Source organism: Glandiceps talaboti, chromosome 11 (genome assembly GCF_964340395.1).
Source record: "Glandiceps talaboti chromosome 11, keGlaTala1.1, whole genome shotgun sequence".
Lineage (NCBI taxonomy): Eukaryota > Metazoa > Hemichordata > Enteropneusta > Spengelidae > Glandiceps > Glandiceps talaboti.
Genome location: NC_135559.1, coordinates 13,238,088 through 13,265,141, shown reverse-complemented (window position 1 = coordinate 13,265,141; position 27,054 = coordinate 13,238,088). Strand labels below are relative to the sequence as shown.

The following is a 27,054-nucleotide window of genomic DNA, read 5'->3' as shown; positions in this document are numbered from 1 at the left end:
TTGGGGACTTCCAATGTTTACACTTATCTTGAGGGTGATTATACCTTAGTACACAACAAAAGTATCACTATCACCCACATGTGTAATCTACCTCAAACAACAATCGATTTATTTTGTATCTATCTTTATAGTAAATGGAAACTTCGATGACTGATGTAATACTAAATCACCATAGTCATTTTGGGATGATTGCTCACTGCTTCTTTTCTCCATAGCATTGGTACTTTCTGGTCTGAAAGCGAATAACATTCCGTACACTCCATATAGTATACGACGGTGTATAGAAAACACAGCACTCAAAGTAGAATCAGTTGAAGTGTTTGCACAAGGACATGGACTTATACAGGTTTGTTACCTTCAATATAGACAGATATTTTAGATCAAAGAGTGGATGAAGCTGTGACTGGAACTATTTTTCATAATATTTCCCTAATTATTGGCCCTTCCCCCTTCAGGCAGTGTCTGAGGGGACTGTTACAATTTTGGTTTCCGTCTGCCTGTCTGTCTGTCAGTCTGTCTGTCTGTCCATTCATCTGTCCATACACATCCATATCTCTGATATGCAACAGCTGATTTCTTTCAAACCTGGCACAATTTGTTGACATTACAAACAATGAAATAATTGAAACCTTTTGTTTGTACTCTTTGCACACAATGTCATGTGACTCCTTGTGATCACTCAAGATTTACATATTACTGCAACTGCAAATATTCCCACAATCCTTTGCATCTGGGCATGCTCAGTGTGGACTGTAATTTGAATGTCAGGTGAAAGTATCATTTCCATTCCCATAGCTTATCAAATGATATAACATGAATACTGCAAGGTGTAAAAGATGACCATGACTGAACCCCATGATGCAAGGGTGCAAGTGTGGCATAAACGGGGGATTTGTGCAAAGCGCTGGTGGTGTACTCTGTGGTCCTATTTTCATGAGCATACCAAGTGAAAGTGTAGCAGCAAACACTGCAAATACTCCTGATACCCACACTGGCACTAACGCATCATGGAGTTCTGTTATTTTACATTTGTTTACCTGAAATAGCAAATTTCATAAAATCTTTCTGCGCAATTACAGGGTTCCGTGTACAAGGAATGATCACACACTCATTTACATCTTATTTGCATAGAGGTATACATGTACAATGATGTTTTTGGTATTTCACTACAGTGCCAATACCACTAGTATGCACCTTTACCAGATGCAAGTAATCACTGGTACATACTATGTAATAATTCAGTTTACATTTGTCATCGTTGCTCACTAATTTAGAAAACAAAATTATCAGAGAAATTTTACATGTTGTATTTCAGGTTGATAAAGCCTTTGAACACTACATGCAATATGCTAATGTACCAGAGAGGAATGTCCAGTTCAAAGTGTCGTGCGATGGTGGACACAGAGGAATCTATCTACGAGAAAAACTACATCTCCGGAAAGCAGCCGAGTGCAATGTTACTGTAGAACCAATTTATCCTGAAAATACAGGTAACTGACGGTTATTACACTATTAGACTGTGCGAGGGCAGTGTTGCATTTCATTTGGCGCCACTGCTTTATAGTACAGTCACAATTGTAACACTGTTTCCCATTTTCTGATATATGGTTGCATGGTGACAAGTCCCTCTCCAATTTCTAACATGTAAGAGCACACTCATGAGTCCTTCTCTTGAGGATAATCACACTGTGCAAATATTCCCACAATCCTTTGCATCTGGGCATGCTCAGTGTGGACTGTAAGCTTTAGTGGAATTTGAATGTCAGGTATGTAAATTCTGGTGTCTTGAAATTTTAACCAGCAACCATTTACACAATATATGGTGTTTGACCTTTGACCTTAGTAGAGGTCTCAAAATTCTAACAGTTCTATTTTTTGTTTTCTTTCTCTCCTAGATCCACATGAAAAGATAGGATTTAATCTCCATCTTAGTTTGGTGTCCAATGTCGCTTGGTTGACAGTACCAAGTCACCTTAATCTGATGAACTCTTCCAGATCATTTAGTGTCAAAGTGGACCCCTCAGGACTGTCTGAAGGATCACATTTTACTGAGGTAAGGAATGCTGTTACAATAAGTGCTGTCACCCCACCCCATCCAACTCAGCTAAATAATTCAGTGTCAAAGTGGACCCCTCAGGACTGTCTGAAGGATCACATTTTACTGAGGTAAGGATTGCTATTAGAATAAGTACTGTCACTCCCACCCCTGATGAACTCAGCTAGATCATTCAGTGTCAAAGTGGACCCCTCAGGACTGTCTGAAGGATCACATTTTACTGAGGTAAGGATTGCTATTAGAATAAGTACTGTCACTCCCACCCCTGGTGAACTCAGCTAGATCATTTAGTGTGTCAAAGTGGACCCCTCAGGACTGTCTGAAGGATCACATTTTACTTAGGTAAGGAATGCTGTTACAATAAGTGTTGGCACCCCCACTAGTAAATGTGAAAGTTCTAACATATATCCATATTGAAAATGTTCACACAGTACAATGTGAAAGTTCTAAGTTATCATTTATCCATATTGAAAACATTCACTCTTGAGAAAAAGTAAACTCACTGCAATAAAAAAATAAAACTTTTCATTAAATTCTTCTTCAACTATAGGTACGTGGGTATGATGTGACATGTCCACAAAGAGGTCCAATCTTCCGTGTACCAGTGACAGTAATCAAAGCAGCCCATATAGAAGACGATACTTACTTTGAACTGAAATCAGAACCACTTATATTTAAACCTGGACAGGTTCATAGAAAGTTTATCCATGTACCTGTAGGGGCTACATGGGCAGGTAAGAATGTGTAATCATTAACTGGTTTGTTGTAATGATGCAAGTCTCCTAGGTTATCTGCTCGTTCAGCCTGAAAATACGATACTTGTAAGCCCCCTTTGTCAATTGTGCTTTTCTTGGCTGACAGAAAAACAATGTTTGGAAATGATGTTGAAGCACTTCTGGTCTACAACTGAATTATATCAACCTTTCAAGTTTACCCTGTCTAAAGTTGTGCTAAAACTCTTTACTTGTGGTGTGTTTCGCTATTTATCATGCTGAGTTTTTGTCTGTATCGTGTTCTAATCTTTCACTCCCCGGTGTTTAATTGTAAGGGAATAGTCTTCTCCATTACACACACACATGCAGTAAAACTAACAACTTCAGTTTCACCAAAAACTGTGAACTCAGTGCATGGCTTTGTTCTGTGTTATATAAGGGACGATCACACAATGTCGCACAAGCTCAAACGAACATCGTTCGTTTAGGTCAAAACCCCCTCCCACTAAAAGAACATTCACAATTGTGACATCAACATGTTTATATATGATGGACACTATGGTGAAAACTGGAGTGGTCACACTACTATGATTGATGTAATGTAAAAACATGATTGTAAACACATTAAAATATAACCGAAAAGACAGCACCATATATCACATTAGAAGTAAATCTTTTAATCAACTTATCAACATTTCAGTAGTAAATACAGAAGCTGTGAAAGGAGTGAAAGTTTTTCCATCAAAATATGGTTGGAAGAGAAAAAATGAAGTTCAGCAATTACATTGACACCAGACCCCCTCCCCTTAACCCTTTCATGACAGGAGACGAGTTTTAAATAATTTTGGGAACCAATTTATATGAACATTTTCATAGTTATAATAATATTACTTCATTACAAAATAACATTTCTTTAATTCCAGTCTAAAATGAAGCTGATATATGCCAAAAACTTACATAAAAACAAGAATTTTGTTCAAATAATTTTGGCGGCAAAGTTAAACAAACGAAGTTCACTTATTGAGCTTGAGTGACATTGTGTAATCGTCCCTAACAAGCCATGTGTGAATGTGTGCATTGAGATTTATCTGATAACAGTTTGTCTTTATAGTGGTTAATGAGGTAGACTTGATTATTTGAAACATAGGAACAAGTAGTTTTAGCACATCATGTGACAGGTAAACTCAGAAGGTTGACAGAATTCAGTTGTATATCTATGCATACTTGTCGGTGTTGCATATTTTATGTGTGAAATTTAGAGGATAGGGTGTGAAATTTAGAGGGGGGGGGGGTATACTTAGACAGGAAGTGATATAAAATGTTTCATAATCATCATATCTTTTTGTATTTTTTCAGAGTTTACATTGGCTTCTCAGGAGAAAAAGAAGACAGCTAGATTTGTTATACACTCCATCCAGATACAGCCACAGACTGCTTATAGAACCAATGAATATTATAAATTTATCACATTACCTGAGTTAGCTGAGAGTACTCATGCCTTCAGTGTCAAGGGTGGAGCTACACTAGAAATTGTCATTGCAAAGTGGTGGGCTAGTTTAGGCAATGTGAATGTCAAATATATCATATCCTTCCATGGTATCAGACCTACCTCACAAGCTATTAATATGGTGAGTGAAAGTAGATCAAGTGTGTGTGTGTGTGTGTGTGTGTGTGTGTGTGTGTATATGTGTGTGTGTGCGTATGTGTGCATGCATGCGTGTGTGTGTGTGCGTGTGTGTGTCTGTCTGTCTGTCTGTATGTATGTATGTATGTATGTATGTACAAATGTATGTACAAATGTATGTATGTATGTATGTATGTATGTACATGTATGTGTGTGTGTGTGTGTCTGTCTGTGTTTGGGGAATATGTGTATGTATCTGTTAGTGTTGATGTATGTGTATGTATATGTCTGTCTGTCTGTCTGTCTGTCTGTCTGTCTGTCTGTCTGTCTGTATACATGCATGTATGTATGTATACTGTGTACATACGTATATATGTACATACATACATACATGTGTGTGTGTGTGTGTGTGTGTGTGTGTGTGTGTGTGACAGCAGAATGTGTTTGCTGTTAGTAGTATCTTTGAACCGCTATCCTTAGTTGCATACAAATCTACAATAGGTGTATACAGTATATAATGATATATAAATGTTTGTCTTGTCTACAGCATGCTGCAGAAGGCATTCAAAGAATTGATGTCATGGCAACACTAAGACATGAAGAAATCTCCCCATCAATCACTCTTAAGACTTGTGTACAACCTTTGAGGTAGGCAAACAATGCAGTTGAACTCATATACAGGGCACATCTGTCATTGACTTTGTGTGCCTAATTCAAGTTTAAACTTACAGCTGTATTTATGTTGTTAAAGGTGAAGATTACCTTGTAAATTCACATTGTTTGGTCAAATCTTGGAAGCAAAATTGAGAAAAATGTTTTGGTTTCATCATTTTTTCTCCACTGTCTATGGTTTCATTCACTTGTACTGATCAGTACAGAACTGGCGTTGATCTGAACTTAGATGGAAGTGACATATGAAACTTGTTGGGTAAACTTCTAGTACAATTATAACAACAACAGAAGCAGCCGACATACATTTAACAGAAGTCATTGTAACTTGAATTATGGTTGACCGTCCAGCTATTGTCACAAAATGTTGATACAACAGTGATAAGCTATTGAATGAGCATTGGTTTAATTATAGTCTCAGTAGGGAGGCGTCTGAAAACTAGTTTATTTAAAGTTCCATGATACTAAAAGTATAAACTTGAAGTGCTGTTTTGTGACTTCCAATGTTTACACTATCTTGATCACAGAGTGATTAGAATCACACAACAGAGGAACCACTATCACCCACTTGTGTAATCTACCACATTGAAGAACAGTAGATTTAGTTTGTGCCTATCTTAGTAATTTAAAACTGAAGCCTCATTTACTAGAGCTATACCATGGTTTTAATTCATCTTTGTATTTTCTTTCTGGGGTTAGACCTAATGAATCCAAGATACGACCACTGGCCAGCAGGGATATATTTCCACAAGGCAGACATATCTATGAACTTGTACTGACATATCATTTCCATCAGGTAAAAGTTATCATATTAATGTTTTCATTTATTGTTGTTCATGATATTGATGTGACCTTGTGACCTTTTGTAGATCATGTCACATGATTGTGTCCACTGTTCAGATTGAAATTTGAATATCAGGTGTGAGAGCTTTCAGCCAATCAGAATTGAATATCGGGTGATAGCTGTCAGCCAATCAGGAATGAATATCAGGTGACAGGTGTCAGTCAATCAGGAAATATCAGGTGATAGCTGTCAGCCAATCAGGATTGAATATCAGGTGATAGCTGTCAGCCAATCAGGATTGAATATCAGGTGATAGCTGTCAGTCAATCAGGATTGAATATCAGGTGACAGCTGTCAGCTAATCAGGTTTGAATATCAGGTGACAACTGTCAGCCAATCAGGATTGAATATCAGGTGATAAGTGTAAGCCAGTCATGACAATTGGGATTGATATATTAAGTCATTACCTTTGGTCAATCTGTGAAATATGACTAAAGCACCGAAATAGTATACACTTATTGCCTAGCTATGAGGGCACTACTGGATGTATATTATCCAGAGGGCTGTTATGCAGTAACTATTTCTCAAGGCTGAAAGCTGACATCTGCTAGCACCCAAATATGGCCAGGCAATAAGTGTTTTTAACACATCATATTTTCAGGCACATATTCTTCCCATAGTCAAATCAAATCATCAAAATAAAAAGACTCCCTAGTGCCCTAGGGAAATAGATCATGACTAGTGCCTTGCTGTGTGCAAATGGGAGGTCGCTGTGGGTCACTAGCCCTTACCACATGATACGATATAAGCCAATGACAATGTGTTATAACATAATTTGTCACTTTGGAACCATAACTGCAACAATTGTGGTGTTTTAATCCTTCTGCTATTAAAGTGTACATGCAAAGGTACATACTTTTTTTCGTAATTATGTTTATTTTGCCATAAAAATAAAGGAAATCGGGTTTGTAATAGTACAATATAATTCTAACACGAGAAATTGCGCGAAAAATGAGGCACTCTTGGCTCAGCCACAGAGCACCTTCAGGTAAGTACCTCTCATTTGCATATGGATAGGACAGGATTTGGAACTTTATGACGTCACTTCGGGAACACAAACGCATTCGTCAGTGTATCTTTACATGCAAAGCCATTATGGTCGAACCAGAAGGTCAACTTCAAAACCCGTTTTCGCCAGAACCCGACGTTGAATATTGATCAGATTCCTCAAGCGTAGAGCAATACACTCCAGCATTAACATCTGATGGTGTGATTTAGCCAAATTCATTCGAACCGACCGCTAGCAGTAACGATAGTTCCTCTGGTAGTGAATGAGTATGTCCTAGTGAAGCCGTGTTGTCTACATAAAGTGATGCTGTTATCAGCGTCCTTTGTTGACATAACTATTCAATGGGTGGAAAACAACTCCTGCAGACAATGTAATCGAAACGAAAATTATGTAATATTTCCATACCCATCAAACATACAGAGAATGAGAATGGCTTCAAGAGTTCCCCATAATATTCTCTCAAGTTGTTCAAATGTAGCGTGTTGTAACAGTACATTCAATCTATGACCATTCAAAATCTTCGCGAAAGTAGACCCACAAATTCGTTAGAGCAGAACGTTTTGTTGGATAACCGTCCCTCTTGAAAGCTATGTGTACACGTACTTTATTTCATTTTTACTGCGTTCATTACCATCCACACAGTGACATGAAGTGGTTTCATCTTCTTTCAAAGCACGGCCCATGTTCACTGAAGCCGGCCGTACTGTTTTGTATTGTGTATTGTCTCCGACCATTTTTGTTTGAGTTTTTTATGGATAGACATGTCTTACGTTGTGGAAGTTATTTGACCTGGGAGCGTGAAGCTTAGTGCTGACTGTGCTTTGCTGTGTCCATCCACTTTTGACATGTGATTGGCATGACACGGTAATTGTTCATGTAGACAAAACAATGGAAACAAAAATAGCAACATTATAATGAGCGTTGCGTCTTTTTACTTTGATATGATTCCGACGATGTATGTGATGTATCACAATGAAAACGATCGACTCCCAGCAACATGGAAATCAAAACATACAATCGGACTACGCATTGTTTAAAAACAAATGCTATCGTATAATGAAAATATTTTATGAAGCTAACTTGCTTTCTTGAAAACATCATTTCAAATTATTTTATTTGTCTTCCTTTTTTCGCTTTGATCATGGCTACACCGGTGGCGTGGAGAACCCCGGCCCCGGTAACATTTACCGACTTTCACTGTATGGCGTCACTGTTCAGTTTTTACGTGATTTCAACTGCCTTCACCCATTATTACCTACTCAGTTATATCACTCGGAAATATGTGTAGGGTGATGTTTCACTGCGGGTGCTGCCGACAAAACACCAAGGAACCATTGTTGTCGGAAGACTAAACTGGTACACCACAATATGTACAGTTACAGATAATACTATAATGCAAGCGTAATTAGTAATTCATAAGTAAACATTACACAAAGGCTTAGAAGACTTTTGTAACACGTGGGACCTCGACAAATTTCGTGAGCTGGTTGCGGTGCCGAAGTTAGTCGAAGCACAGGGGATTAAGGGGGCAAGTATTTTTGCGACATTCTTGCCAATGCGCGCAATATTTAGAGGTATGAATGCAATTTCATTTATTTTTATGGCAAAATAAACATAATTACGTAAAAAAGTATGTACCTTTGCATGTACACTTTAACTTTAATCATAAAATGGTGTTTATGATTCGGTCAAATCTACCTGCACTCACACAGTTCAACTTGCCTACACCCCTGGACCAGAGCAGCCAGAAGGACTCTCTCTCAATCTCTGGTCGTTTATGTCCAAATAGTCATTAGCTGATCACATTTTTCATCCACATGGTGATTTGTTGTGTAATACAAAACCATTTTGCAAACTAAGACAACTTGAACACATTAAATGATCTTTCTTTTCATTTTCTGTTCCAGAGTAAATCTGCTGAAATCACTCCAAACTCTCCTCTACTAAGTGATACATTGTATGAGAATGAATATGAAAGTCAAATATGGCTGGTGTTTGACAACAATAAACAGTTTATTGGTGCAGGAGATGCATACCCTAATCAGGTAAGATAACCCTTCATTCTTCCCCAAATTCACTTGAAAATGGAATAGTCTGCACCCAATACAATGTGGTTGTACCAAATTTCAGGGAAGATGGGGTAGTGCAGCCTGTGAGGTAACTGAATTCTTGAAATTTCTTATTGTCCTATGTGTTGTGTGTCATGTGACAGCTATCATCCAATTACATTAACCCTTACAGTTTGAATATTGTCAGGTGACTGCATTTAGCCAATCAGATAGGTCCATATTTGTAGTCTGTAAATACCAAGTGCAAGCAATATAAGACATTATTATTCATCATTTTATAAATTTTTACCACCTGCCCTTAGCCAAATTTATAATCAAATGTAAAATTTTTTGCGAGTGTTCAGTATAGATACCATGTCATTGAGATTTTGTCTGTTGACGATGTAAAATCCAATGTAGTAGGCAAAAAAGAATAAAGTGTAAAAATTGTTAGGGGTTAATTTTTTCTTCAAATTCCTTTTCCTGCAGAGCTTTAATGTGACCAAAACGAAAGTGAGTTCCTTACATTGTCATTTACTCCTGAGTAGTAATATGTTGTTTTATAATTCAAACGCCATTTTTTTTAACTATAGAAAATTAGATCCAAGCTATTTTTGGATTTTTTTTCAACTTTTTAAAAAAAGACTAATTTCATTAATTTCCTTCATGGAAAATAAAGGTCTCAACATCTCCCTGCCATCATTGGTCTCATGTAATGTTTTTACAATGAAAACCAGCACTGTTTTTACAAACAACTTTAGTTCAAATGTTTGCCTGCACATTGATGTTTTCTTAGTAGAACTACTTACATGTACAACTGACAAAACTTGAGGTAGAATACATAATGACTGTAGCTCTGGCATTCAAGTGTCATATTTTGCAGTGTTCTCCCTGAGCAAGGTACTACCAAACTAAAGAGACTATAGAGTTTCATAAGGTTCTGTAGTGCTATAGGCATGGCAGTGTGTGTGTGTGTGTGTCTGTGTCTGTGTCTGTGTCTGTGTCTGTGTGTCTGTGTAAACAACTAAGTCACAAACTGCTGAACCGATAGCCTATGACTAGCAAAAAGACCACACCCATAGCAACAGTCAAATACAGTTGTGCTACAATGTCATTGGCGCTATTTTTCACATCTCGTGTAACGTTTTTTGCTCTGAAGTACACAAACTTGACAAAGTAAAAACATTTACAGCACACACACATATGCATGGTTACATGTTATCTCCTTGTGAACACAAATAAACATGTTTTATGTTTGAATCTGCCTTCTTCCATCCGACAATGATATTAATTTGTGTTGTGTACCATAGCTTATGCGCTATCATGGTCTGTATTTTTTTTATGGAATTTGTAATAAAAGCGTTGTGCCAGATGTTCAAAACACCCTGTCACCTAATTGAAACTCTAAAGTCACTCTGGTTTGGTAGTAACGAGTGTAACACCTCGTAATTTGTGGGTTCTTCATGATAAGATGAAAATAATACTTGAAACCATTTGTTTACAACCCAGAACACACAAGTCATGCGATTTCGCTTGATATGGCTGCTATAAAATATGACAAACAGTGGAATCACTTTACTTGAGTGTTACAGGTTGTACATCAAAAATACATCAAAATAGACACAAAATTCCCCCTTCTTGGTCTCCAAGTATTCAACAACTACAATAGATGTAACTGGTCGCTGAACGTTATCTGAAAAACGTTTTGGTAAAGTAAAAATTGTAAATCTGTGACTGTACAACTTCAGACATCAGACTGTGGACATATAGAATCTATTACAAACAGGGAAAGTAAACAACTGAATTAGATTAATAACACTTGGCACAGCATTTTGGAAGTACAGAGACTTCTATTACATTTCATCATTTGATAAGAATAGTTTTATGGCCTCTTTACATAAATTTCCAGTTCCCCTGGCCTTTCATGTACATATAAAGAGGCCATAAAACTGATCTTATCAAACCATGGTGTGTAATACAAGTCTCTACTGTTCCAACGTGCTGTGCCAAGTGTTAGTAATCCAATTCATTTGTTTACTTTCCCTGTTTGTAACAGGTTCTATTCGTGCATAGTCTGATGTCAGCAGTTGTACATGAGCAAGAATAGTTCTGGTTTTCATTTGTCAAAAAGCATACCTCAAAAGAGACTGACATTGGTACATGTACATAGATCCTGTAAATAGAGACTTCATTCCAAGTAAACAAATTTTGTGTGTGTTAGCTACATCCCCTGTAGTATAGCAATAAACTGTAATTAAAACATGTAAAAAGCAGTAGTATCATCAATGGGACATTTACATTGTGCATTTTTCATTTTTGGTTTAATATTTTCACCAGATTGGCATGAATTCAGTTTTGATGTATTTCATTTTAGCTGCAGTAGATTATTCATTTAGTTAGAAATTTGCTGATTAGAGAATTTTTTTTGTAGGCTATCCCTCCATTATCATAACCCCACACCCCACCATTCATAAAATAAAAATATTAATATTCATTTAATGATAAATTTCCCTAATTTCTAAGGATTGTAACTGATATTATGTCAGAGTAGTTTTCTTTCGATGGATATCAAATCTCAAATAGCAGCAATTGATTTTTTAGGTTTTTATAATTGTTCAACAGAGTCCAAAATGTTTCTTGGGAGTGAATCCCAAATTTTCACTGAGGTCTCATCAGTATCATCAGGGGTGTCATCAATGGGCTCTAGTTCATTGTAGTACACCCCTGACAACGTTGACGAGAGATGTCAGTGGGTGTTAGTACACATGGTAGCCCACTCCTGACAACGCTGATGAGACATCAGGGGGTGTTACTGTTAGTACACATGGTGGCCCACCCCTGACAACGCTGATGAGAGATGTCAGTGGACGTTAGTACACATTATAGTACACCCCTGACAACGCTGACGAGAGATGTCAGTGGGTGTTAGTACACATGGTAGCCCACTCCTGACAACGCTGATGAGAGATGTCAGTGGGTGTTACTGTTAGTACACATGGTGGCCCACCCCTGACAATGCTGATGAGAGATGTAAGTGGGTGTTACTGTTAGTACACATGGTGGCCCACCCCTGACAATGCTGATGAGAGATGTCAGTGAATATTTGGAATTCACTTCTCAAGAAATGTTTTGACTGTGAAGAGAAATTTTCATTTGGTACAATGACATGAACAGTCATTGTCATACTTGTTCTTGTGTTGTTACTGTTTTTAGATGAAAGCAGGAATATGTTGTATCTAAAGGGTTAAAGGTGAACATCATGCCAGGAAAAGAAAGACATTTTCATAAACTATGGGTTCTGGAGAATCATTTCATGATTTTACATCACCTACAGTTACTTGTGATTTCATAGAAACATCAAGTTGATCTTGCGTGTTTATAGGATATCTTTGCTGTGGGCCATTGCATCATGGGAGTCAGCAGAAATAATATATTCATGGTTGCACAATGAATATTCATGAGTCCTGAGTGCTTATTCCCTTCAGTATAAAACATCTGAAAAATGTTACAGACTGTGCCCCTTTAAAGTGTGTTTTTTTCAGTCAGATATTTGATCATGTCTAAATGTCAGTGTGGTAATCTACACTTTACAAGACTCAGTAGCACTGTTTTGACTTGTAGAGTCGAGTACATATCTTTATTTATGCACCTACACTCTGTATAATGTAGAATCTTGTAAGATTTGAAATGAAAACATGTGGATTTTCATTTCAAATTACGATACTGGTAATTGAGCCTTCAGTTTTCTAAAATAGATGCAGACTAAATCTATTGTTCTTCAATGTGGTAGATTACAGTAGTGAGTGATAGCATTTCCTCTGTTGTGTGTTTGTAATCACCCTGTGATCAACATAGTGTAAACATTGGAAGTCCCAAAACACTAAACTGCAAGTTTATGTAACTTGAACTCCCTACCGCGACTATAATTAAACCAACATCCATTCAATAGCTTATCACTGTTGTATCAACAGATAGTGACAATAGTTTTAGTTTGTGTCTATCTTAGTAAACAGTGTAATGTTTGACATTTTGAAATAAAGACCATTAGAAATATACATTGCTTTTTCATTGCAATTTGATGCTGTATTGAAATGCATTGGCTTGGATGCATGAAAATGACACTTTCTTTTTCGTATTTTTTAGAGATTGCAACATTTATTTTTCCATTTCTTTTAGATAGTAATATTGATACAAAACTAATCATATAGATGTATATTTCTACATTTATTTATTTCAGTATACCTTGAAATTAGAGAAAGGCGATTACACCATCCGGATGCAGATCCGACACGAAAAGAAAGACATGCTGGAAAAATTAAAGGACTTGATTCTATTAATAGAACAGAAACTGTCCAGTTCCATTTCATTGGATGTCCATTCCAGCTACAATGGCGCCATCACTGGCAAGCAGAAGTTTGGCAATCAGAAGTTGGCTCCAGGGGGTGTCTGTCCTGTATTCATTGCACCGCTTGCAGAAGATAAGTTACCTAAGGGGGCACTGTTGGGGCAGTATCTGACTGGTACCGTGTCGTATTCAAAGGCAGATAAAGTGAAAAAAGCAGTAAGTATTTATTTGTCAATTGTTTACTATTTGATATTGTTTCCAAATATTTTTCTTCGTTCAACAAAGAAAAATATGAGTGACCTAAGGGGACTTTGTCACTAAGAGTTGCTAGACGAGTAGTGACAACACTTAGGTTATGAGTATTTTCCGGCTGAATGAAGAAAAATATTGGATAATAACATAATTACACCACAGTCGGTAATATCAAAGAAAAATCAAGGCAAGTAATGGCAGTTTAGAATGTTTTGACTCGTATCTCGAACACAGCAGAACCAGTGATGTAAACACGAGTTGTCATGACGTAGAATGACCAGAGTATATATTTGATATTTTTTGTTGTTCCTGGCCCATGCATGGTATTATTCAATGTATTTTTAACTGTTTTACGAAGTCTTGGAGTACAGTAAGTGAATGGTAAAAGTAAGTAAAAATAGTGTTTTTTGATTAAAATTTATATAATTTCAATACATTTGCTCAGAATGGTAAGTAGCTACAACCTACACAAATCTCTCCAGGTATTTTAACAGAACACAAAATGATGATATCAAAGTATTGAAATCTACTCAAATTAAACCTTCTATGTTAAGGCAAAAAAAAAGAAGAAAAAGAATTGTTTCTGGGCAGTGCGCACCCTTGCGTCGGTCTTTTGTGTGTGTGTGTGTGTGTGTGTGTTTGTCCAGCCCATGCAGTCTGCAGATCCCTGGGGAAACACAAAAATAACCCTCCCTACTTCAGTGAAGACAACTGCAGAGCCAATCGTGAACAAGCAAATGACATCTGCCCCACTTACACACTTTCTCTAAGTTGTAAATAAAAAGAACAGTTACTGCTATATATAGTAGTTTGAGTGACAGGTTTGTTGAAGAAAAAAAAGAAAAAAATGAAATCTGCATCATCACATCATTTTAGATGGACTGTCCTGACCAGAAACAATTCTTTTTTTTAGCCTTATCAGAGAGTTTTCTAATGTTAATAGTCTTATCTGTGATGGCAGATAATTGAAGGTTTATGATGATAGTTCACAATGAACTTTTTGATTCATCAAAAATATAGTTTATGATAGAATCTGTCTGTAAACACAGCTGTATGTCCAAAAATTATGTATGAATACACCTATTTGAAATCTACCTGTATATGTGTGAAACCCCCTGAAATTACAAGAATAATGTATGGTGAAACACTTCTTGCTAATGTAATTTCTTTTGGGCATAATGTACATACAGGCAGATTCTCAATAGGGGGATATACAGCATACCTTTTAGGGTTTTGATAGGGAGAGCAATGAGAATAGTTTGAAAGGAATGCTGTGATGGAGATCCGTCACACATCGGTTGACGCCTTTCATGGATAGAGCAAGTCAATGAGGGTGGAGCAACACGACGTATCTTACAGTCTACAGTGAGAACCAATTATTTGATTTTCCTCTCAATTCATGGATGTTTCATTGTTGGTCCCTATCATGTACTAGTTTATGTTGTCGGTCATGTCTGTCAGTTAACTGTTACATGTAATGTCGTCACCTCCCCTACCTATCCCACCACATGGTTGTGTTGTATCCAGTCCATCTCTCAGCATCCATTGGAATTCATTACAAGAATATTTGTTCACCATATCATGATAATCAATGCCAAGTTTCCCGTCTCTGATAAGTATGGCTTTGACTGACTCAGAGTAAGAAACAGGGGCAAGTAATATATTTGTGCATTTAGAACTTGCAAGTTATGTGTTTCATACTTGTGCCAAGTTTAAAATGTTTCAATTTGGCCTATAGAGGGCGCACTGATGTTCAAGTAATATTCCTCCACCCCATCAGTGATTGTTCACTGTAGTTTCCCACCATTGCTCACCAAGAAGTACTAGTAATCCTATGTCGTGGTGTTTGTCTATCTGTTTGTCATCCGGTGGTCTATTTCCTGTTTCCCCTTGTCAAGATAATTTCTTACACCCTGATGTTTTCAAACATCGATGAAATCTAATGGCCAAGAAGAGAAGCTCCTACTTCTCAGTCGCCTCATGCTGCCTCATGAATATTCATAGCTAATTAACAAAAGGTAGATTAGCCTTGGTTTGGGTGTCACCTGTAAAGGGGGACTTTGTCTCCTAAATTTGCATGTTACACTCACAATTTGCATGATAGCATCACTCAACCACTAAATCTCTAACTATACATCTGTGATGTTTTACTCGTGTATTAATGATTAATGTGTTAAAGGAGAACAGACTGCTGGAAATAAAAGCATTTTTCATAAACTTTGGGTTCTTTAGAGTCATTTTATGACTTTGCACGATCACCAAGAAACAACAAATTTGATTTTGTTTCACAATCATTATTCTGTGATTGGTTTAGCAGTGATCTTGTGTTGCCTTGTGGTCGTCAACAGACAGGCATATTTATTAGATTAACAGTAAATATTCATGACTCTAAATGCTGATTACCTTCAGATGAAGTCATGAATATTTAGTGTTCATCTAACACATGCTCATCTGCTAACTCCCATGAGGCAATGCTGGACCTCTGCTAGGACAATGGATCAAATTTAATTTGATTTTTCTTGGCAATCTATGATGTTAAATCATGTATGCGATGTTAAACCATGAAATGATTGTCCACAACCCAAAGTTTGTGAAAATGTCTTTATTTTGTGGAGTGGTGTTCCCCTTTAAAAGTTACTTGTTCACACTTATACAGTACACTTACAAAAATTGAGTATGGATGCTATGTTTCTGTTTCGTCACCAAGCATAATATGATAATCTACCTTTGATAACAACCTACCTTCTATTATTATATCTCTCATCTTTGTTCCAAGTTTCTAATATCTTGTAACCATACATAATTTATACATTTATTCCTATTACACTTTATACACTGCTGGGTTTTCAGATCTATATTTGTATCATTGCCACAAATTGAAAATTACAAAGATTGAAATCAGTTGAATATTATCCATATTGCTAAAGCACGTACAAGATTATTTTTATCTTTTCTGGGGTGGGAGTGGGGTGGGGTTTGCACAAAAGCTTACTCCTGAAGCGATTATTGCACAATGTCACACAAGCTCAATAAACAAACTTCGTTCATTTAAGTGGGAGAGAGGGTTTGGCATCAATGCAACTTCATTTTCGTACTTATAAACCAAATTTTCAAAACTTTGATAACAGGTTCTGTATTTACTACTGAGATGTTGATAAGTTGATTAAATTTACTTCTAATGTGATTTACAGTGCTGGGTTTCCAGCAGTATTTTAATGTTTTTACCATCACGTTTTTACAATGTGTCGATCATGGTGGTAAGAATACTACCATTTTCATCATGGTTTGCTCCATGTATAAACGTTCATTTAGAGGGAGGGGAAGGGGGTTTTGTCCTAAATGAAGGAAGTTCGTTTATTGAGCTTGTATGACATTGTTGTTCAATGGTTGTTCAATGTTTACACTTTTTCAAAAGTGATATATTTCAATCTAAACTCATGGATATATGCATATGCAAATTATATTTATGAATAATTTATGCGATACTGTTTGATAAATTGTCTGTATTCAGTGTTATTCATGAGATTCATGTTTTCCATTCTGCGTAAAATTCATTTGTGGTCAGCTCACTGTGGTTGCATTCCACCAATCCTGCTAATACGTGTTGTGAAATGTGGTTGTCGGTACGCCATGTATAACCAGTATACTATAAATGACTGAAGATATACAAATAGCTAGGAGTTGCACCCCCTGTTGCTTGTACTTGTAAAAGCATCTGTTGTTAAACTATAATCTGCTGAGTGTATAATTCCTGCTTGCATCATTGTCAAAAATATATATAATGCTAAGATAATCAATATTTTCACTGGCACCTATGAATATTAAACAATATTCAACCTCAAACTGACAAATTTCTAAAAAAAAAAAAAAAAAAAATTTCCAACCAAAATTTTCAAGAAAAGTCAACAAATTTGAAATTTTTTGCTGAAATTTTGAACTTTTTTCTATGATGAACAATCACAATTGATAAATATGAAATTGTTCTTTCATAAATTTCAATATTTGTCAGAATTTCAGAAAATTGAAGAAATTTTCATAAAATTTTTTGTCTCAAAATTTTGGCGGGAAAACAGTGAAAATGTTGGTTAGATACTGTATAGTGCATGAGAACCTTTGCTAAATGTAGTCCAGTATTAAACTAACCTTGTGCATATTAGTATCCAGCTTGCTTTGTGTGTCGTCTGCTCTAACCATTTCCGAGAAGCTGTTGTATAAGTTCCTTTTCTTGGCCTGTGGTGGTCAGTCTGAATCAATTGGTGTGATTTTGTGACTTTTCTTGTGACCTGACCTGACCCCATGCCAAATACCTGTCTCCCACTAGGTCAGTGCCAAGAAAGTGCGAGGTAGTGAGGCTGGTATGGGGTCGCTTGGCAAAAGGAATCAGGGACATAAACCCGTAAGTTCCTCTTTTTATACTTACTCTTATTCTCAACTTCTCAAAACACCCCACAAACTGATTTTATATTTCTTCTACCTCGCTACTTGTGGCCTTTTTTTGTCAATAATTTGTCAGTAACTGTTTGTTGTGATCGTATGTACAGTATGTGCAATGTTTTGTTTGTTTGTTTGTTTGTTTATTTGTAACTGCTTTACTAGAGTAAATGCGCATAATATACACTTTTCATATGCATCCACCTGCATGCTACAAATTTTGACTTATGCAGTTCTGTTGCCCCATCAAGGCCATTCTGTAGGCTAGACAATATGATCAGTTCATATTTCTTTGATTGTGGTGTTGTGTATTAAAGTAAACATTGTGTGGTTGTTGATTCTTTCAAACCAGTTGTTAGTTAAAACTTGTTTGAACTTTATTTTGGCCTCTCAAAAAAAAAAGATGCATAAAAATTGTTACAATTGTGGTGATTGAGGCGTCAGTTTACTAATACACCGGTAGACACAAACTAATTCTATTGTTCTTCAATGTGGTAGATTATACAAGTGAGAGATAGTGGTTCCTCTGTTGTGTGATTCTAATCACCCTGTGATCAAGATAGTGTAAACATTGGAAGTTCCAAAACAGCACATTGAACTAGCTAGAGACACCTCCCTACTGAGACCATAATGAAACAACCACAATTCAATAGTTTATCACTGTTGTATCAACATATAGCGACAATAGTTTTAGTTTGTGTCTACCTTGGTAAACCAAAGCCTCAATTACCAGAAAAATAATAATACAGTACTACTTAAATTGGTGTATTCACATAATATTGATCTTTGCACTACAGTGCAATATGGAAAGCATAATTGCATACATTTTATGCAAATGAGTGCGCTATTGTTCCGTGTACAAGACATTGTGTGAACACTAGGCTATATTGTTATGAATTTTTCTGTTTTGCATAAACATATGTCCCTGTAAATAATAACAGAATCTCATGACAATAGTGCTGGTGTCAGGGATATTTGCATATTAAAGTGTGTGTGGTGTTTTCCGTGAGATTTTCACTCCCTACACTCACACTGCAAGCACTTGTGCAAATACCCAGAATACACTGCACTTACATTTGAAGTTCTGTCATTGTGAAACTGAAAGATTTACAATTTATTCAGATGCAGAGACTTGCTTGGTGTAGCAATTCCACACCAGCACATACTTTTCTGAGCATTCAGAAAACACTGCCATCTTTAGTATAGTGATTGACAACATCAGAGTCACAACCCATTTTTTTTTTTTTTTTTTTTTTTTTTTGGGAGGGGGGGGGGGGGGGTCACCTGAGGTTATAGTGTTTTTATATTGATAGGTGTGGTGACAAATCACAATACGAAAGTTCAAAGTTCACATTAAGGTCATATTCTGACGTATTGTATATTGTCTTGGAAACATTCCATGCAAGTGTTAACAAAAGACAAATATTTCTGAGGTTAACAGGCTTCAGCCAGTTTTTTGTTGCTTTGGAAAGACGATAAATTAATGCCTGTGGTTTGTTTAGTCTACTAAATCAACAATCGTCAAACACAGTTTAGAAATAAGATATTGCAGATGTTTGAGAAAAACAATTTCGGAGCTTTTATATGTGAATTAATAGTGTTTGCAATCATGTGAAGTTGCCCAATTTTGACAAGTATGCATCATAGTTATTTTTGTCAGTTTTTTGAAACAAACAAAACCACCTGGTCAGAATTCAGTAAATATGCAAATTTTGAACTAGATAATTATACATACAGTGAAATTAACTGACAACCCAATAGTTTCTAGAAAACCTATGCAAATATAATTACTCTAAAATAGGATATTATTCTCCAATATTTTGCTTCGTCGAACCAAGGAAAATACGAGTGACCTAAGGGGCAAGATTCTTAGATTATGAATAATAATGGAATGATGTAATTATTCCGTCTTGAGCATGATTTATGAAAATCGGGGAAATTAACAGTGATTTGGAACATTTTGACTATTATTTCGAGTGCCAAAGAACCAATAATGGAGATGAAGGTTATCGTGACGTAGATGAACCCGGGTATATAAACGTACAGTTTTGTTCAAACATGTTCTACCTGGCGTGTGAGTGTGGAATGTTACAGGCTTTATAGGGAGCGCTGTGACCTCTAAGTTAATGTGGTGCACCATTGATGCACAGCTATTTCTTGTGTAACACCAAATTTGGTGTTCCCCTACCTCTTACTGTGTGGGGGCCAGAGTGCCCTCTAACGATAGCCAAATTTTGTTGTTCTGGGTCAAAATGATAAAAACTGGGATTTCTTGTGAGTCACTACTTAGTAAGAGATAGGGCAACACCAAATTTTGGTGTGTCACTAGAAATTGTGTGCGTAAGTGGCTTGTCAAGTTGGCTTAGAGGTCACACTGCATTGGGGACTGAAAAGAAAATCTATTTTTTATCATTTTGACCTATGATAAGCAACTTTGTCTTTTCATGAGAGAATCCACTTCCCCCATTGGAAGACACTATGGACTATGGCTCACCAACACCTTGACTGACAGCAATTTTTTCTGACATGCCAAAATTTGGTGTTCCTTTATCCCATACTAGGTAGTGATTCACAAGAAAATATAGATTTTTTTTTAGCATTTTGACCCAAAACAGAAATGTTTTGTCTTTCATATGAAGTCACACTGATAGAGAGTCTGTTGAATAAACCTATGGTAGGATTCACACTCCATCAGTACTACCTCCCAAAAATTTGATAACCCCCCCCCCCCTTCCCCTCATCCTAAAATTAAGAAAAATCTTAGTCCTCCTCCTCCTGTCTAACTGATGCAAAAAGCAGAACAATACAGGAATTCAAAAAGTGAAATATTTTGCAGCAAATATTTAAATCATAATTTTCGGATTATTCATTCTCTTATGATGCTCATGGTTTATGCTGTTACAATTGCAGGACACCTACCCCTTCAAGTATATTCTGACTCAGGGACCTCACAAGCAGTCAAGTAACAAAGGCAGTGGGGGTGATAAAGACAAAGAGAAGAACAAGGAAGATGAATACAATGATGCACTAAGAGATCTGAAAATTAACTGGATGTCAAAGTAAGCAACTTCTGATTTTTTTTTCTTCAAATTATTGATTTTCATCGTGTATTTTCAGCATGTTTTGAGAGTAATGATGGTAAAAATTGTGATATACTGAAACTTTGAACAAAAATAAATTATCCTGTTTCTTCATCAAGGCAAACAAGTCAGAAAAGGTACAGGAATACTGTACTCAGAATTTATCAAAAAAGAGCGAATTTTCAAAAATATTGTCGTGGAATTGTCTACACCTTCATTTTTACTAGCCCTTATTTTGTTTGATGGCCTTGCATAAATTGGATGACATGTCTTCCATTTTGCCTCTTGGTAGTGATTGCATGAACAGCCATTCTTCCTTCGGCATTTTTCTTGCCGGCTAATCTATCGTGAGGTGTTGCTCTATGTGGAATCTGATGTGCTAACCATGTATCTTAACATCTTAATTTACACTTGGTGTAGTTTTGAGTTAATTCTATTGAGAATCACAGCTAATCTTTGTTGTGTCCATCAGATGATAATTTACCTAGAGTACGCTCTTCAATGTCTCGGAAATTGTCCTGAATGGGGCCGCCTCTATCTTGTTGTATGGAATCAAATTGATATCGTAGCCTCTAATTTGCAATCATATAGATATATAACCAAACAATGAATGTTGTTTTTTCAGACTGGAAAATGATGACCTTTACGTTGAATTATCAGAAAAATACCAAGATCATCTACCTCTTTATGTTGCTAGGATGACTGCCAAGGAAACATCCAAGGTAACCATGGAAACAGTTGCTGTTATCTATTTTTGCATCTTCATCTATTGTTGTAAATTGTAGGTTTATATACTTAAAGAACTATGCAGTATAAATAAAGATTATTTTTATGATGGCGTGCAGTCTTTATTCTGTAAAATAACTCTTTAACAATTAAAGAGGGGAACACGTCTTTCCACGATGAAAATGTTATTTCAAATGTAATGAAAACAAAAATCGACCTAAACATGACAACATCAATGTTTTCTCCTGCAATGTTTCTTGGAAGTGAAAAATTGACTCTTGCCACATCTCACAGTAAGTCATAGACTCAGTAGTTTCAACCTATTATCTCTAAATGATTTACTTGACTTTGATAAACAGGAGAGAAGCAAACAGCTGAGTGAAGTCGTAGCTGCAGCTGATAAAGTATTGTCGTTGATCAACGTGATAGAGTTAGCAACATACATTGCGATGAAGACAGACCCAAGACCTGATGCTTCCACAATCAAAGTGTAAGTACGTTCTCATAGTTTGGCTACGATTTTGGAACCATGGTAACAGGAGGGGGGGGGGGGGGGGGGAGATCAGTTCAAAATCGACATAGTTTCCCATATATTGTACTATGTTCCGATAATGCCTGTTGATTTTACATACTATAATACCACATGCTACAAAAAGCATCATGTTATTGGTTATTGCAAAGACAAGTAAGTTATAGGTAATAGACCTGTTTTTGTAACAACCGCCCTCTATATTACATTGACCTTTTAATAAAACAGCGCCCTCTATTGTAAGGTTTTTCAGTAAACGTCCCACTTTGATAAATTGTTGTCACAAAATTGTAAATGATGTTAACCGATTCCATAACCCTAGGAGAGGAGAAGAGGCAGGTGAAGGCCAAGAAATTATTGTTTTTATGAAAAAGAAAAAATGAGAAGTGAAAGTTATGCGTATATATTTATATTTGTATTTGTTTGTAGTGAGATGGAGAAACAGAAGACAGCCATGATTGACGCATTGCGTATCAAAGGTGCAGCCTTGGCTGATCACGTGTTGTGCGGTAGAGCTGAAGGAACTTTAGAGGTTGGCAGTGAAGCAGAACAAACTATCATTAAAGATATGAATGCCAATTTTGCTGAATTCCAGAAATGGATCGATATACTTGATAACAAGGTGAGATTCAAAATGTCATATTCCGGTTACTGATGTTCCGACCATTTTGTGCGTTAGGATCTCAAAAGAGATCTCAAATTTGGCAAAGTGAGGAAAAAATTTACTCGTGGCTGCTGATCATATAAATTGTAATTAGATACGTCGTGTCACTGCACCCTCACCAGCCTCCTCTCACAGACGTGAGAGGGGTTGACCAATGTGTGAGGGCGTCCCACCACGGCGTACCTTACAGACTACTGATCATATGGCTAGCCATAAAGCCATGAACACAATGTGTGTAAAAGAACTGTGTGTGATCTTAAAAGAGCATTATAATCGTTGTTAGGCATGTTTTGATTACTGGTAGTCGCTAATAAAATAGTAGAATTAGAATTAGAATTAGTTTGTTTATATAGCGATATGTCAACGAAAACATTATCCACACCGCTTTACAATAATACGCAAATGTAAAAGAAGACAGAAGTAACCAAAATCAATCCGAAAAAATATAAATAAAATAGTACAGAAGGAACAACATTCACAATGAGTGGTAACGTCATGTCTGCTGTCTTTATACTGCACAATACTCAACTATTCTAGCCCTTCTTTTCCAGCCCCCAAAGCATCTTGCAAACAGCACTCCTAGTGGCCAAACTATGAAATGTTTTATCTCTCTGATAATCGAAACATGGCGTATTACTAACATGACAAATGAATACATTTGCAGTCTTGAAAACATAACTATGTACATAACAGTAATAAGACATTTTGTGTACCACGACCAAGAATTCTTCTTACTTACATTACTCATAAATAATAAGAACTTGGTCGTGGTACAAAACATATTATTACAATGTTTTACCAACCTGATGAACGTGTTTTAAGGATATGTACATAACAGTATATACTAAATCTACGGTCTGATCCAATCTACTTTGCTTTGTATTTCAGGCATTACCTTTCACCATTAAGTATGCACTTGTACATAAGTATTATGGAACAGCTCTGAAAGGAATGATAAAACTCAATGAAGACAGTAAACCCAATAAGGAACATGAAAAGAAATGCATAGAGGTATGTTTCATAACTTTAACCCTTTCATGACTATAGACAAGTTTTAAATAATATGGGACCCAATTTATATGAATATTTTCATAATTACAATAATATTACTTTATTAGGAACTAACATTTCTTTAATTCCAGTCTAAAATGAAGTTGATATATGCCAAAAACTTACATAAAACAAGAATTTTGTCCAAACAATTTTGGCGGGAATGTTTTCAGTATTGAAGGGGTTAATCCCTTCCTGCACCCCCTGCAGTATACTTAGATCTTGACAACCCCCCATCCCCAGCTATCCTATGCCAGGGTAAAGACAAGAATTTTAATATCAGTGTGATATTCTATCATTTGATAGTCCTCCCACCTCCTATCACTGGAAAAAGAACTTTAGTTAATGCGATGTTTTATGAATTGTCATCACCCCCTCCTCAATGCCTAACTTGAAATGCTACTTAGGTTGAATATGATGTTCTATGACATGTCACCCATCCCTTGCAATAGATATTAAAATGCATATTTAAGGTTGTGTAATATTCCTGTACTTTGTTACCCCCTTACCCTCCTCTCATAAAGCAAAGTACCATCCAGGGTTGTGTCACATTCTCTGACTCAACCACTACCACTGGGTAGGTTTAAGACAGATCCTCATGACTGATAGATCCTCATGACATATTTGCACGAGTGCTTGCAGTGCTCTCTGCGCCTGTACTTTCACAAGTGTAGCAAGTGAAAGTGCAGTAGAAAACACTGCAAGCATGATTGCAAACACCCCTGAGTACCCACACTGGAACTCATGTGGCATGGGGTTCTGTTATTACGAATATGCATGTGCACCTGTGCAAGTAATCTCTGATATTATGAAGTATTACAGGTAGCAAGTGTCAATATTTGCTCTAAGCCAGTGATTCAAAGGAATTCAATTCTTAAAAAATCTATACTGATTCAGTTTGACACTCAACAAACAGAAGTTTATTGATATTTCTTTTCTGATTATTTTCAGCTTTACCAACAGCTTGGATGGGAACATGTTGTGCAACATGTAGAAAATTGGATCCCTGTGAAATATCCAGCAAGTTTCATGCCCTTTTAGGGCAACAGTATGCCCATGTAAGGCAAATTTATGCCCAAATAAGGCAGCTTTGTACCCAAATAAGAATGGTGTGTGTCCTTTTAAGGCAACACTATGGCCATTTATGGCATTAGTGTGTCCTTTGAAGGCAACCCTGTCCTTTTATGGCAATGCTTTGCCCATATACAGCAATGTTGCTCTGTATTTCAAACAATTTTTGGGCTAAAGTCTACCACATTTTGATTTTATATTGCATAATATGTGTATCGTATGAAAGTGGGAAAAGATGGTTTGTCAAACAGAGATTTAGAAATTAGTTTTATCCAAGAACACATAGAACCGAAAGATTAGCAGTTATTCATGTATCTTGTTTTGTTGTTTTGTATAATCAAAATGTAATATGTTAATTAGGCTTTCATAATGAAGTAATGATGGCAAATTGCCAAGTTATCCAGATATGTAAATGTTTTCTGTCCCAAAAGTTTCTTTAGATTTGAAAGATGCTTACTAATAATGCAATGGGTAGATGTAGGATGTAGTAGATATATTTGGTTTCAGCGTGAGTATTTTAATATTCACAGACTGCATTTTTTTGTCATTTTTTTGGTATAGAAAATTAAATGCTTTGCACGTGTTTATTTATTTTTTTTGGTAAAATGCAGGGGCTTCTTATTTTACAACAGAATTGCTTTTTTAAAAAAATGTAATTGTTCACCTCTTCAGGGGTGAAAGGTCATTTTGTGTCAAAGTTTAGGCAAAATTGTTGATGGTAACATTCTGAACGTTGCAGTGTAAAATGCAAAGTTATCGATGGACATCTGTCATGAAACCCTTTATATCTATTATGACCTTTTGACCTCAGAGTCCATAGCTGGTAAAGTGCCTCAACGATCAGAAACCAGAAACCAGTGGAAATGAATGACAGTAACATATACACAAAACTAAACCAATCAACTCTCATCTCTCTCTCTCTCTCTCTCTCTCACTCTCTCTCTCTCTCTCTCTCTCTCTCTCTCTCTCTCTCTCTCTCTCTCTCTCTCTCTCTCTCTCTCTCTCTCTCTCTCTCTCTCTCTCTCTCTCTCTCTCTCTCTCTCTCTCTCTCTCTCTCTCTCTCTCGATCTCGATTTCCTGATTCTATGAAATGGTACTTGTGCCATGTACAAATCTTACCTCTGTCAATACCAATGAACTGATAATTTCAAATTGAAGTTTACAACAAAGGGGTATTTTTAATAAGAAACGATATCAGTAAACTGGTAAAAAGATTTATTTTAGATAAGTGAATGATTTAATTATTTTTGTTTGCTGGAATAAACTGTTATGTCATTTTACTTTATGGTTTATGTTGTGTTTATTTTTGCACGTGTATGCTTGCATTTGCAGACGCTTAATTCATCCATGAAAGAAAAGCTAGTTCACATTCATAGCTGCACATTCATCCTATTCACTGCTTGCTGCAGGCATGTTTTAGTAGTTTGTTAGTGCCACTTTTTCATCCAAAGTTTTGCAAGATTTTTTTTCAAGGATTCCAAGTTATGATCATAGGATTCCACGAGCCAAAATGTAATTAATGTCATAGAAAGTTTACCATGAGCTTTGGAAGTCAACAGATATATAACATCACTTGTTAATTGTCTACATGGGTTCTAGCAAATCTTAGCTAGCAGTCATTACAAGTCATATTCTGTGTGAATGTGTCCTGAAACGGTCCTGACTTAGGACACCTACAGGAGGTCTACTGAAACCATCCTGACTTAGGACACCTACAGGAGGTCTACTAAAACCATCCTGACCTAGGACACCTACAGGAGATCTACTGAAACCATCCTGACTTAGGACACCTACAGGAGGTCTACTGAAATTATCCTGACTTAGTACACCTACAGGAGGTCTACTGAAACCATCTTGACTTAGTACACCTACATGATGTCTACTAAAACCATCCTGACTTAGGACACCTACAGTAGGTCTACTGAAACCATCCTGACTTAGTA

At 36.5% G+C, this 27,054-nt stretch overlaps 1 protein-coding gene across 1 annotated transcript in view; it reads left to right on the top strand.

Moving 5' to 3' along the window:
- LOC144441939 (tripeptidyl-peptidase 2-like) overlaps positions 1-25,192 on the top strand; it is a 55,637-nt gene extending 30,445 nt beyond the window's left edge. Inside the window, exons 12-26 of the mRNA XM_078131206.1 lie at positions 216-346; positions 1,316-1,490; positions 1,896-2,053; positions 2,607-2,790; positions 4,126-4,397; positions 4,941-5,041; positions 5,762-5,858; positions 8,823-8,960; positions 13,201-13,524; positions 20,902-21,050; positions 21,697-21,793; positions 22,157-22,287; positions 22,756-22,948; positions 23,879-24,001; positions 24,992-25,192. Coding sequence (XP_077987332.1) covers positions 216-346; positions 1,316-1,490; positions 1,896-2,053; positions 2,607-2,790; positions 4,126-4,397; positions 4,941-5,041; positions 5,762-5,858; positions 8,823-8,960; positions 13,201-13,524; positions 20,902-21,050; positions 21,697-21,793; positions 22,157-22,287; positions 22,756-22,948; positions 23,879-24,001; positions 24,992-25,081 — 2,363 coding nt within the window. The 3' untranslated portion in view covers positions 25,082-25,192. The remainder of the gene's footprint in view (positions 1-215; positions 347-1,315; positions 1,491-1,895; positions 2,054-2,606; positions 2,791-4,125; positions 4,398-4,940; positions 5,042-5,761; positions 5,859-8,822; positions 8,961-13,200; positions 13,525-20,901; positions 21,051-21,696; positions 21,794-22,156; positions 22,288-22,755; positions 22,949-23,878; positions 24,002-24,991) is intronic.
- Positions 25,193-27,054: the final 1,862 nt, after the last annotated feature.